Genomic DNA, 14,407 nt, shown 5'->3' on the forward strand with positions numbered 1-14,407 from the left:
GATATCAGTCATTTTGCCCAAAAATCTACGGTGAAGCGGGAAAAAAAATCATTGTGCGACAAAATTGAAAAAAAACCCGTTTTGTAACTTTTGGGGGCTTCCGTTTCTACGTAGTACATTTTTCGGTAAAAATGACACCTGATATTTATTCTGTAGGTCCATACGATTAAAATGATCCCCTACTTATATAGGTTTGATTTTGTCGGACTTCTGGAAAAAATCATAACTACATGCAGGAAAATTTATACGTTTAAAATTGTCATCTTCTGACCCCTATAACTTTTTTATTTTTCCGTGTATGGGGTGGTATGATGTCTCATTGTTTGCGCCGTGATCTGAAGTTTTTAACGGTACCATTTTTGCATTGATAGGACTTATTGATCGCTTTTTATTCATTTTTAAATGATATAAAAAGTGACCAAAAATGCACTATTTTGGACTTTGGAATTTTTTTGCGGGCACGCCATTGACCGAGCGGTTTAATTAATGATATATTTTTATAATTCGGACATTTCCGCACGCGGTGATACGATATATTTTTATTTTTATTTACACAGTTTTTTTTTTATTATTGGAAAAGGGGGGTGATTCAAACTTTTAATAGGGGAGGAGTTAAATGATCTTTATTCACTTTTTTTTTCACTTTTTTTTTTTGCAGTGTTATAGCTCCCATAGGGACCTATAACACTGCACACACTGATCTTCTATGTTGATCACTGGTTTCTCATAAGAAACCAGTCATCAACGATTCTGCCGCATGACTGCTCATGCCTGGATCTCAGGCACTGAGCAGTCATTCGGCGATCGGACAGCGAGGAGGCAGGTAGGGGCCCTCCCGCTGTCCTGTCAGCTGTTCGGGATGCCGCAATTAGCCGCGGCTATCCCGAACAGCCCGACTGAGCTAGCCGGGAACTTTCACTTTCACTTTTAGCCGCGCGGCTCAGCTCTGAGCGCGCGGCTAAAGGGTTAATAGAGCGCGGCGCTGCGATCGGCGCTGCGCGCTATTAGAGGCGGGTCCCGGCTTCACTATGACGCCGGGCCCGCCGTGATATGACGTGGGGTTACTGTGTAACCCCGCGTTATATCAGAAGAGCAGGACCAAGGACGTACCGGTACGTCCTTGGTCCTTAAGGGGTTAAAAAAAAATTAAAAAAAATATTTAACTACATGCACCAAAATTTGTATGTGTAAAATTGTCATCTTCTAACCCCTATAACTTTTTTATTTTTCAATGTACGGTGCGATGTCAGGGCTAATTTTTTGTTCCGTCTGAAGTGATCGGTACCATTTTTGTTTTGATGGGACTTTTTGATCGCTTTTTTTATACATTTTTATTTTTAGGGTATACAAAGTGACCAAAAAAAAACGCAATTTTGGACTTTGGATTTTTTTTTACGTGTACTCCATTTACCATTCACCTAGGGCAGTGTTTTCCAACCAGGGTAAACAACTTCTTTTGGGGAAACCCCCAAAGGGGTACCCTAAACTAGAACCCTTAATTAGAACCCTAAACTAGAACATAGTCCTGATGTTTTGCTGGCAACCCAGCTTCATCAGAGGACAGGCGGCTAGTGAATGCTGGAAGTACAGCCTTTCCTTATATAGACTCCCCTGTTGTCATCACAGTGTGCCCCCTTGATTTAATCAATGGTTGAGCAGGAATTATGTCACATGTTGTAAACGTACCGTAGCTTTCATCACAGAGCGCCGCGCATGATCTGTGATCCCCACTGAGGGTGGATCAACTGCGCATGTCATGGCCGCCTGTGGATGCAAAGGCTGTCCGGGCATGCTGGGAGTTATAGTTTTGCAACAGCTGGAGGCACCCTGGTTGGGGAAACACTGACCTAGGACGTTAACCTCCACTAATCACCAACGGGTGTTTCTCCCAGTTTCTCACACAAGGTCACATCCCCAGAATTCACCAGAGGGATTTTTTTATTTTTTGGTCACCCGGGGTTTTTGGCGACAATATCTGCAAACCCATCCGTAGTAGATTGGGGCTACGAGCCCATAGCATGCTCTACATTGTCCTCTGAAAAAGGCTGCTAGAGGTAACTGCAAGTGCATAGGGGTGGTTTAGCTGTCAAGACTCTGCCAAATTAGTTATTCTCCCAAAGATGGCCAATTTTTCCATTGCTTAACTAACCTTTTGCTCTTCCTTGGTGAAGAAACCTAGTATGATGCTCAGGCTGTCTGGGCATGTTGGTAGTTGAGGTTTTGCAAAAAAAATGTTGTGCTACAATTAAATCTTTTTTATTTATTTATTTTTTTTTGTATCCCGTGCTTCTGAAATAAAATAAAGAACGGACACATTTACATATTTTGTGGATTTTGATTAAGACAAATAAAACCATTGAATTTCTGTGTACAGCAATGAAGCTGATGACTGCACTGGTGAACGTGGCGCTAAACTTAAGTATTCACCAGGACAACACCCAGCGACAGTATGAGACGGAGAGGAACAAAATGATTGGTAAAAGAGCCAACGAGAGGCTTGAACTGCTGCTACAGAAACGGAAAGAGGTAAATCTGCAACTTTATTCTAAATCAACATTAACCCTTTAAAGGGGTACTACGGCCCTGAGACATCTTATCCCCTATCCAAGGATAGGGGATGAGGTGTCTCACCGTGGGGGTCCCGCCGCTGGGGACCCCTGCAATCTTGTATTCGCCACCCACCTGTTTGAGATGCACGCCGCAGTGCCAGTTCACAAACAGCCGGGTGGCGACCACGGGGTCGGAGTATCGTGACATCACGACTCCACCCCTGTGTGACGTCACCCCGCCAGAATATGCGCCTGAAATTCTGTCTGCGCCTGAATTTGCGCCTAAAATTGTGCCTGAATTGAAAAAACCCCAACTAACTCTCCATTTTGCTAAGAAAACCCGAAAAAGGGGCGGGGCCGTCAGAAAAGGGGCGTGTTCCCGACATTTTCACAAAATCCCTACATATTTACTAAAGTTTCCACAGAAAATGTGGTGGATTTATGCTGATGAAAACCCCACAGATCAGAGCATATGTAAAAAAAAGCAAAGTGTAGGGAAAGTGGAAACTGTAGGGAAACCTTAGTAAATACCGTGGAAAATAAATTGTAGGGAATTAAAACCCACAAAGAAACCTACACAACACTCTTAGTAATTAAGGGCCAGAGTTTGTTACTTAACTCAGTGTTTCCCAACCAGTGTGCCTCCAGTTATTGCAAAACTACAACTGCCAGCATGCCCAGACAGCCGAATGGCATGCTGGGAGTTGTAGTTTTGCAACAACTGGAGGAAAACAGTTTGGAGACCACTGTAATGGTGTCCAAAATGAAGCCCTCCAGATTTTGCAAAACTAATACTCCCAGCATGCCCTTCGGCTGCCCAAGCATGCTGGTAGTTGTAGTTCGGCAACATCTAAAGGGCCAGATGTTACAGAACTACAACTCTCAGCATTCCTGGACTGTCTGGGCATGCTGAGAGTTATAGCTGTGCAACATCGGGAAGAGCACAGATTAGAGACCACTGCACAGTGGTCTCCAAACTGTGGCCCTCCAGATGTTGAAAAACTACAACCCCCAGCCAAAGTCTCTGGGTATGCTGGGAGTTGTAGATTTGAAACTCCTAGAAGCAGCAGTGAAGATCCCTTTACCTCCACCTGCCTGACGCCGATCCTGCGGTATGTCCACACCGCAGCTCTCCTCTTCCCCTTCTCTGCCCGGACTTCTAGGGACGGGCAGAGCGGGGGAAATTAACTTTAACCCCCCCCCCCCCCCCACACACACACACACACACACACACACACACACACACACACAGACAGTGATCGCTGACCAGGACCATTCACAGATGGTCCTGAGGGCTTGCAGAAGTTGTCTCCCGCTAGTAACAGTGGCATTTCTGCCTGTTAACTGAATGACATGACATTTGTCATTCTGCGGGAAGGGGTTAAGGTGTTATTCCCATCTGAATATTTATGACATAAGCACAGGATAGGTGTGAACAGTATCAGACTGAAGTGCCTAGCGATCACCCTAAAGTTATATGAAGGTATTACCTTCCCCCCCCCTCCCTCCTTTTAAGACCTTCTGGGCACAGATAAACACCCCAAATTTACTAAAATATGTGCAACACTGGTGCCGCACATAACAGCAAAATGTAGACACTTGTCTGAGCACTATTCAGAGGGCCACTGGGGCATCCAACTCTTTGTTGATTGGCTGGTTGCTTCTGTAGATTGAAGGTCTGTAGCCCACTTTGTCCTGCTTATAGCAGCCATAGGTCATCGAGAGACAGAAAACAACTTAGTTGGCTGTTTAACGCAGGTTGGGTAAATCCCATTGGCGTAAAAAGGTTTTAGGGAAAGTGTAGTTTCAGGGTACCTCACTATTCGCCTCTTTTGGAAGTTACATAACCTTGGTAAAAAAAAGCCCAATTGGCTCTGCTGTTTTTCGGCTTCCTGGCCAACTCAGGCAGCCACAATCTAAAGCTAAGAATGAGTCCCACCACTAGGACGTGTGCCCTTTTAAACATTCCTGTTACAAATGCCCAAATTCGAATTCCCCTTTAAGCAGTGCTGCCTCCTCACTGTGCATTTACTGACAACAAATAATTCCCAGGGATTTTTATTGCTCCAATTTATATGTCGTGGCTTGTATTAACAGCTTCAGGAAAACCAGGATGAAATAGAAAACATGATGAACTCCATATTCAAAGGCATCTTTGTTCACAGATACAGGTAATATATGTTTGTTTTAAGCAGTAGTTAGATCCACCCAGAATTGTCAACTTTACTGCACAGTTAACATCTTCAAGTTCCACTTTTGTTTGACCCCAACGATCAGTAAATCAAGCTGGAAGAAGCATTTGGTTATTTCCAGCTTTACTAGACACCAAAGACTTATAATGTAGTGAAGCAGGACAGAGATTGCTGCGGGTCAGTGAGTGAAGTGCATAGCCGCACACTTCTCCATGCTTGTTCTACTGATTGGTTCGAAAATAGAGAACCCGATTGTTCAGAACTTTTGATATGTCTGACTGACGTTGTTTTTGTGTGTGTTCATTTTAAATGACTCACATGAATACTTTGGCCCTGAGTAACTATTGTAAACCCAACCTGTTGTGGGAAAAATTGTCTGCGCCAGAATTTGCGCCTAAATATGTAAAAACCCGACCAACTCTCCATATTACTCTGAAAACCCGGGAAAAGGGGCGTGGCCACCAGGAAAATGGTTGTGACTTTCAAATAGGGTGTGTCTCCGACATTATCAAAAAATCCTAACATATTTATTGAGGTTTCCACAGAAAATGTGGATTTGAGCTCTGGGGGAAAAAAAATTGAATAAAACCCCACAGAGAAACCTACACTCTTAGTAAATCAGAGCCATTAACTTTATGCTGCGGGTCACTAAGATTCCAGCAATACCCAAATTATATAGTTTTTATTATTTTATTTCCAGCATTCACCATGCAGGATCAATGAATCATATTTTATAGCAATATTATTTTATGATATTGCAATATACTGACCTTTTGGCAATCTTCGGTTACGCTCTGCTTGTGGAAGGTTGCAATATGAGTAGTCATGGCAGTCACAGACAACAAAGCAGCACCCCGCAATAGTTCAGGTTATATTTGTGCATGTCAAAAATGTAAAAATTGTCCCGGCAGTAAAAGGGTTAAACACTTACTTTCGTGTACGTTTTACTTAAAAGGGATGCCATTGCTGAGATCCGTGCAATCTGCATTGAAGAAATAGGCGTTTGGATGAAGATGTACAGCGATGCTTTCCTCAATGACAGCTATCTCAAATATGTTGGCTGGACGCTTCATGACCGGGTGAGCATAAGTGATCAATAAGATGTAGGCTGTTACATTATGTAGCATCAGGTAATGTCCTGCTGATCCTGTTTTCATTATGATTAAGCAGTGTTACCCAGCCAGTGTCTCCCCACCTGTTGCAAAACTACAGCGCCCAGCATAACTGCACAGCCATAACTCCCAGCATGCTGGGAGTTGCAGCTTTGCAACAGCTGGAGGCACATTGGTTGGGAAATACTGCTCTAAGGGCTGGAAATACAAAAACCTATTCAGTACTCAAAATAATGGCAGAAGTAGGTCACACATGAGTAGTTCTTGTTGGGTTAAGACTCAAAATGTGGCAATAAACATAGATTAACCAGTTGCACTTAGTGCCTCCTGAATGCCTGATCTCATTTTACCAACACAAATGCCAAGATCTATAAATATATCCTTTTTTATAATTATGTAGTTTGGAGGCAATAAGGGGGGAGTATTGATGTCCTGAATGCGTACGTAGAAATCTATATACATACCACAAATATCCATGTCTTTTTTTCTCTCATTTAATTATATTGAATATTTTGTCTCTCTTTTATGAAGCAAGGAGAAGTGAGGCTCAAGTGCCTGAAAGCTCTCCAGAGCCTTTACACCAACCGGGAGCTGTTCCCTAAGCTGGAGCTTTTCACCAACAGGTTCAAGGTACAGCCTACCATTCGGCCCTGTGCTTATTTTCTTCTATTTTTTGTTTGTGTTTTTCATTTAGCCTATGACTGCTGACATAGAGTTTCATATTTGGCTTCAAACAAGATGTTTTGTGACGTAGCCATTACTATATAGATAAGTGAAAGTGCCCCTCTAGTGCACATGCTAACATTTTGATACAGAGGGGAAGATCTAATTCTCTGCCTAAATGCTGCTTTGAGAAATGTTACAGGACCAAATTATGTTTGTTCTTCATAATCTCTGCTCATGTATTGACCATGTACCATATCATCTACGCACTTGGCTTCCAAAGCCTGCACATAGCAGAATGATACAGAAGAGCATTGTTGTGTCTGTCACTGTTCCAATCAATGGCTTTTCCTTTTTTATCCACTTGATGGAATCAAGAGCCCTCTATTGGACTTTGTTGGAATTGCAAGCTTTGTAAAATACCAGAGCGGTTATCTTATCGTTTTAGCTTGGGGTTTTGTCAGATAGGTATATCATACTCTACTGCTGTGCTTCCCAACCAGGGTGTCACCAGCTGTTGCAAAACTACAACTCCCAGCATGCCCGGACAGCAAACTACTGTCGGGGCATGCTGGGAGTTGTAGTTTTGTAATAGCTATAGCCACCCTGGTTGGGAAGCACTGCTCTGCTGTTACTGACTGTGCAGGGACTTTAACAAAGTCAACACAAAGAGATTGTCTCTGTTATGACAATAGCTCATCCTTTGGGTACGTTCACACGCGCAGATTTTTTAGCGGGTTTTCCGCTGCGTATTTGAAAGTGGGCGGGCTCTTCTCGGCTGTTTGCAGCAGATTTTCCGCAGCGGAATTTATGCTGCGGAAAATCTGCCACAGTCCCTACTGACTTCAATGGGGCTTGCAGCGGATTTTCCGCAGTGTACATTCCGCCACGGAAAATCTGCGGACAGCCGAGAAGAGCCCGCCCACTTTCAAATACGCAGCGGAAAACCCGCAAAAAAATCTGCGCGTACTTAGAGTACCCTTAGTGTACCTATCATCAACTAAACTTTCCCTAATCCCCCTCCCCATCTGTCCCTGGCTCTCTTTCCCTGTGATTATTTCTAGTTTAACCCCCCTGTAAATACCTTTTTTCCTCTATCTTCGGTAGCTCAGTTTGGAGCTGTGAACAAGGGGAGGAAGTGGGCGTGGCCCGGCAGGTGCAACGCCATCTGATGCCTGCCAGGGCCGGCTTCCGCCCTACTTTCTGTATTCTGCGCTCCCTCTCAGGAGCTCGCATATAGGCTGAGTATAGGGCAGTGATGGCAGCCTCTGAGTCTCCTCCTCTCTGTTTGGCTATACACGTGCCATACAGAGAGGACGACAGTCGTAGGACATAGCTGCCGTGCCCTGCAGGGATACGCGCACAGTGCTCACTCCCGCCTTTCTGATTGACAGGCTCTGAGTATGCGATTTCGGACTCAGCCAGGCCGGCGTGAGTCCGAAATCACTAAAAAAGCTGGCGGACGGGCTCCTAGGAAGACCCCTAGTGGCCAAACTTTCAAAACTAAAATACACATTAAAGGAAAGTTTTATTTTTATTTTTTATAGAATCCAATTACAAAGTTAATCTATATATATATATATATATATATATATATATATATATATATATATATATATATATATATATATATAGAGACAGACAGACAGTTTGTGGTATTGATCCGCATGCGCAGTGGACCTCTATATTATGTGCCGAGATAGTGAACGTTATGCACAACACAAACTTTGATTGCGCGTGCGCATTCACGTCTTCTTAGAGCCTGATGTATGTGATCTGATAGGTAGAAGCCGCGCAGCCGCATTGACAATGTTTACAAACATTGTCAAGGAGCGTGGGCTCCAAGCAGATCACAGCAACGGGAGTAAGGTAAAGTGATCAGATTACGATATTGGTGTCACGGAGCCCCCCCAATTGTATGCTCATATTATATATAACTTTTTAGATGAAGGATCTGTATTAATTTATTTATATTATTATATGACAGCTGTCAGACACACATGTCACTTTCCCGACCAATGATGTGCAGGAGGTTGGCTTAACATTAATTACTATATTCACCACACTTGTGTTTTCACCAATCAGGTCACTATGTTATGTATTTAAGAAGGATTTTTGTATATGTATGTTATGCTTGAAAAATGCTTGTAGCTGAAACGTCGCATTGTATATCATGATGCAAAAAAAATCATATAGCTTGCACTTTAAGCTGGACCTCGTGTTGGGTGCTGTTTCCAAGTGGAGAAATGTTTTTATATATATATTTATTAAACTATAAAATATAATAAAAAAAAAAAACTTTCTCTATCGGCTCCATTGGGGGACACAGACCATGGGTGTATGCTGCGACCTCTAGGAGGTATGACACTATGGCAATAAAAAATAGGGATCGACCGATTATCGGTGTGGCCGATATTATCGGCCGATAATCACGATTTTGGGCATTATCGGTATCGGCAGTTACCTTGCCGATAATGCCCCGCACCCCCGACCCACCGCGTTGCACCCCCCACCGTAGTGCTGGGCGGTATACCGGTATGAACCGGATACCGTTTTTCTTCTCCCACGGTATGGATTTTTGCCCATTTGCCGCCTTTGCTGTGGGTCTCCTAGCAGCCCTCCGCCTCCCCATGTGGCTTAGGGCGTGGGATGCGGATGCCGCCTCCAAAAGGTCTCTTACAGAGTTGCCTTTTACTGGTACCCGTCTCTTTGACAAGCGCCTTGACGAGATTATCTCTGTGGCGACGGGGGGGTAAAAGTTACTTGTTGCCTCAAATAAGGCTCGCTTTTCTTCCCAGGGGAAGTCCTCTTCCTTTCGGTCCTTTTGGACCTTTGGCCCCAATAAGGGATCTCGGCAGGTTCCGGAGGGGCTTTTTCAATTCGTAGCCCTACCCTTTGGTCTGGCCACTGCTCATCGGGTCTTTACCATGATCCTTGCACCAGTGATAGTCCTGTTGCGGTCGTGCGGAGTCTCAGTGATTCCTTACATGGACGACCTTCTCATCAATGCTCTCACCAGAGTCCAGACTCTCGAGATTGTGGATCTTACTCTCCAGACCCTGAATCGCTTCAGGTGGACGTTCAGCCGAGACGAGTCGGTCCTCTCTCCCACCCAGTCTCTGATCTTCTGGGACTTCACTTCCACGGTCTCTGGCCGGATTTGTCTTTCGCCGGACAACCGTCTGACGCTCCTGTCTGGAGTCCGCTCTCTTCGGGCCAAGGCCCCAGTTTCCATCCGAATTCGTATGAAAGTCTTGGGTCGGATGGTAGCAGCCATGGAGGCTGTACCCTTTGCCCAGTTTTCATTACCGTCCCCTTCAACTGGCGATTCTCTCTCTATGGGACAGATCTCCTCTGTCTCTCGATCGCAAGGTTGCTCTCCCTCGTCGGATCTGTCAGTCTCTGCTCTGGTGGCTCCGTTCCCGCCCCTTCTTCTTCAGGGGTGACCATTCCTTCCCTCCACGGGCAGGTAGTCACGACAGAGACCACTCTGTCGGGCTGGGGCGTTGTGTTCAGGGATTGGTCGGTTCAGGACCTCTGGTCTCTCCGGGAAGCCCTTCTTCCAATAGACATTCTGGACCTGGGGGCGATTCGTTTGTCTTCTTCATTGGGAGTCCCATCTTCTGTCCCTTCCTTACCGCATCCAGTCGGACAAGGCCTCGACGTCAGTCTGCACGGCGTCAAAGATTCTCCTCTGGACGGAACGTATGTTTCCGTCCTTTTTCGGCGGTTCCTTCCGGGTGTGCTCACTGGGAAGCGGACTTCCTCAGCTGGTCCTCAGCCGACCCCAGTGAGTGGTCTCTACATCCAGTAGTCTTCGCGCAGATCTGCGACCTCTTGGGCATTGTAGACGGGGTCCTTTTCGTGTTGGGCACAATCGGAAGATTCTTTCATTTGTGTCGAAGTTCCGGGACCCCTTGACTCTAGCCATGGCTGCCATTGGAATTCCTTGGGTGGGGTTTCCCCTGCCCTCTGTTCTCTCTCCTTGCTCTCCTTCCCAGGGTTCTGTGGAAGCCCAGGCACAGGGCGTCCTCGCTATACTGGTAGCTCCAGTTTGGCCCCGAAGGACGTGGTACGCCGACGTGGTCAGGCTCCTGGACGATGTTCCGCTGCGCCTTCCACTTCGTCCGGACCTGCTGTTGCAGGTTCCTCTTTGCCACCCCAATTTACAGTCGCTGCAGTGGTCAGCTTTGCCGTTTAGGCCGCAGTTTTGAGGGACCGTGGGTTCTCTTCCCAAGTCATTCGCACCATGCTCTGGGCTCGTAGGCCCTCCTCGGCAAAAAAATTTCCACCGTACCTGGCGGTCCTATTTTAGTTGGTGTGCAACTCAGGACTTCTGTCCTGTTACTTTTTCTGTCTCCCGTCTTCTTGCTTGCAGTCGGGATTGGGATTTGGGGTTGTCTCTCTGTTCCCCTAAGGGTCAGGTTTCGGCTCTTTCTCTTCTTTTCCAGCATCCTCTGGCTTCTCATTCTCACGTCAGGGCTTTCCTTCACGGAGTGGCACAGGCTGCCCCTCCATCGGTCCCCTTCTCCCTGTGGGACTTAAATCTGGTCCTGGGTGTCCTCCATGGTCACCCTTTTGAACCTCTTAGGGAAGCATCCTTGTGTCTGCTTTCCTGGAAAGTGGCGTTTCTTATAGCTATCACCTCTATTCTGTGGATGTCCGAATTGGCAGCTCTCTTCTGCCGTTCTCAGTTTCTGGTGGTTCAACAGGACAAGGTCGTTTTTTGGCCAGCTCCTTCTTTTTTGCCTACGGTAATTTGGGCTTTTCATCTCGGTAAGGACGTCGTCCTTCCCTTTTTGTTTTTGTTCCGCTCCTTCTCATTCTGAGGAGCGTTTACTCCACCATCTGGATGTGATGCAAACCTTTCAGTCTTAGCTCTCTGTCACCGCTTCCTTTCCTCTATGTGATTCCTGTTCGTCCTTACGGAAGGTCGTCGGTAGGGACAACCTACTTCTAAGATCACCATTTCTTGGTGGATCCGGTCTGCCATTTTGGACGCCTTTCGCTGTAGGGTGAAGATCCCTCCCTTCTGGGTTTTTGCTCATTCTCCCCGTTCTGTTGGGGCATCTTGGGGATCTGCAAGCTGCTACCTGGCCGTCTTTGCATACTCTCTCGGGATTTTTTTCCCGGGTTCATACCTTCGCACCGGCTAATGCTAGTCTGGGCCGGAAGGTACTGCAGGTGGCAGTGGTTCAGCCGTCCACCTAACCAGGTTTTTCTTCTTCCCACCCAAGGGACGGCTTTGGTACGTGCCATGGTCTGTGTCCCCCAATGGAGCCGTTCGAGAAATTACGGTAAGTAAATAAAAAATCTCCTTTTCTCTAACGGCTCCATTGGGGGACACAGCTCCCGCCCTTTTGGGTTTCTCTTTGCTTCTGTCCGAAGGTGAGTTCAGTTATATATATTTTCTCTGGTTCTCGGACAGTTCGTGTTTTCTCCTTGACCTATCGGTCCTCTCCTATTGCTCTGGAACTAAAACTGATTAGCTCAGGGCCTGGAGGCAGGTATATCCTGCTGGGAGTAGCCGACTTTTTTATTGCCATAGTGTCACACCTCCTAGAGACAGCAGCATACACCCATGGTCTGTGTCCCCCAATATATCCTTAGAGAAAGAGATTTTACGGTAAGTAAATAAAAAATCTCCTTTTTGATGAGGTACTCTTTAAGCACTAAGCCACCTGCTCCTGATATGGTCTTTGTGAGCCCTGACAACATATTTGTCTGCACCGTCTTTTTTTTTATTTATTTTTTTAAATGAGCTTTGTTTAACATGGCCTTCCATTTACGCCAAAAAAATACAAATAAAAAACAAGCACAATCTTACATCTTTTGATTATTTTTCAGGACCGTATTGTTTCTATGACTCTGGACAAAGAATATGATGTAGCAGTTGAAGCAATTCGGCTAGTCACACTGATCCTCCAGTAAGTTATTCTGTTTAAACTGCTGTAATGCCAGACATGCAAAAGTGACGGAAGTCTGAAGAAATTTACACACATGCAGGTCGCAATACATTATTGGGCTGCAAAGATTGAGAATGTACCTTTATATAATTGAAGGGAGTATTCAGGAATAGAAAGAGAGTTGTCTGCATATGTTGTGGCCAGGATGCCGGTGATCCACTTCCTTATCATGTCAATCCAGTGTTAGCATATGACCTTCCACAATGGAAAAGCGGTGTACTTTCTACAACCGAAAACCCACAGGTTAGGCAGCGTTCACATAGCCGTCTGTCCCCGTTTCTCCCCCCCCTGTTTAGGTTCCATTGTTGCTGCTTGTAAAAGGATTACAAACGGTTGTTAAATAATCCCATTGATGTCAATAGGATTTTTTTTTACAATCCTTTCACATCCATTTGCACCTGTCTGCACTCATTTATTTTTTTACGGGAGTGAAGTGGATACAGTAAATTTAACTTTAAAGTTTATGGAAAATGGATGAGCCTTTAATGTCACCCATTTGCATCAACTTTTTCAATCCGTTTTTCTCTATCTTCTCCATTGGGGGACGCAGACCGTGGGTGTATGCTGCTGTCTCTAGGAGGTGTGACACTATGGTAATAAAAACAAGTCTGCTCCTCCCAGCAGGATATACCCGCCTTCAGGCTCTGAGCTAATCAGTTTAAGCTTAGTGTCTGAAGGAGGTGGACATGGTCTGGATCTTTTTTTTTTTCCTAGTATAGGGACGTGTTGGTTTTTTTTATTCCTTTTTCTTTTCTGTTTTCAGGTGGGGACTTAGCGACTCCAGTTCCCTGTTTCCCCATTGCGAGTAAGGGGCAACAGACATTGCGTATATGCACTGTTCACACCCCCCCCTCGCCAACGGTCAGCGCCTGGGTTGGTACCTCATGGGTCTGGGTCCCCCTATTTCCCTGCTCACCTTGCTCGCGCATAGCAGCCAGGCGTGATGCAGGTAACTAAAGCTGACTGAAGACTTCACTGAAGACTCCATTAGGTAAGTTCTTCTGACTGATGTAAGTACCCCCCTTTTTTTCTCCCTAGGTATGGACTCGCAACCTCTGGAGATCCCCTGTTTTTGGCCCACCTTCAGGTTATGGGGCTTGCTTATACAGAGGCTGCACTTTATTCTGGGGGAGCAGTGGCACCTGAGGGAGCATGTAATATGGGGCACTTCACTTTGTGTGTGTGTTTGGTGCAATTACGTCCACAGCGCCTTATATGCGGCTGTCAGCACGGCGCTGTTTCGGGCCGGCCGCTCTCAGCGCCGGCTTGCTTTCGCTTTGCCGGCAGTCTCTGCCGCCTTTTAGACCGCCCGCTCTATTCCCCCGAGCACATATGCGGCTGACTTGTGTCTCCGGACAAGGAGCGGGCGCCATGACAGTTCTTCTTGGCCGGTCTGTAGCTCCGCCCACAGGGCTGGGAGCTCTGAGGTGCGAAGCAGCCTCCAATCAGCGCCGTGGGTGCGATTTTCAGTGAGAAGGGGTCAGTTAGTTAGTGCCTTGATTCAGGCACGCCTCTCTCTTCCTATTGGCTGGCCTGTTCAGTTTCTCTGGCTGCACGGAGCGAGTTCTCCTCACTGCAGCTGACAGGGGACACAGCCTAGGGTGAGAAAGTTCCTGTCTCCTTTTCCCACATTATGTCCGTACCCAGAGCTGTTCCTCCCTCTAAACAGAAACCTGGAACTTCAGTGATTTATTTTGTCTGTAAGCACTGTAATACCAAGATGTCTGGCTCTGCTGAGCCAACTTGCCCTGCCTGCTCCACTGCTCCCCCAGACCCCCTGGTACCGCCTGATGCCCCTTAGGTCCCGGTGGGTTCAGCCGCTCCGCCAGCCTGGGTTTCTTCCCTGACCCAATATATGGCTGACTTGACCAAAGTCTCCCGTTCGATGGCTGAGGCCTCCCGGGAAGTGGTGTTCGCCTTGAAGG

At 46.2% G+C, this 14,407-nt stretch overlaps 1 protein-coding gene across 3 annotated transcripts in view; it reads left to right on the forward strand.

Moving 5' to 3' along the window:
• The window catches only part of STAG1 (STAG1 cohesin complex component), a 167,947-nt gene that overhangs the window by 105,236 nt on the left and 48,304 nt on the right, over positions 1–14,407 (forward strand). For all 3 annotated transcript variants that reach the window (XM_056564373.1, XM_056564372.1, XM_056564374.1), the window contains exons 8-12: positions 2,375–2,526; positions 4,647–4,720; positions 5,697–5,820; positions 6,385–6,483; positions 12,364–12,443. In XM_056564373.1, coding sequence (XP_056420348.1) covers positions 2,375–2,526; positions 4,647–4,720; positions 5,697–5,820; positions 6,385–6,483; positions 12,364–12,443 — 529 coding nt within the window. The remainder of the gene's footprint in view (positions 1–2,374; positions 2,527–4,646; positions 4,721–5,696; positions 5,821–6,384; positions 6,484–12,363; positions 12,444–14,407) is intronic.

This window comes from Hyla sarda, chromosome 3, assembly GCF_029499605.1.
Source record: "Hyla sarda isolate aHylSar1 chromosome 3, aHylSar1.hap1, whole genome shotgun sequence".
In the NCBI taxonomy this organism is placed as follows: Eukaryota; Metazoa; Chordata; class Amphibia; order Anura; family Hylidae; genus Hyla; species Hyla sarda.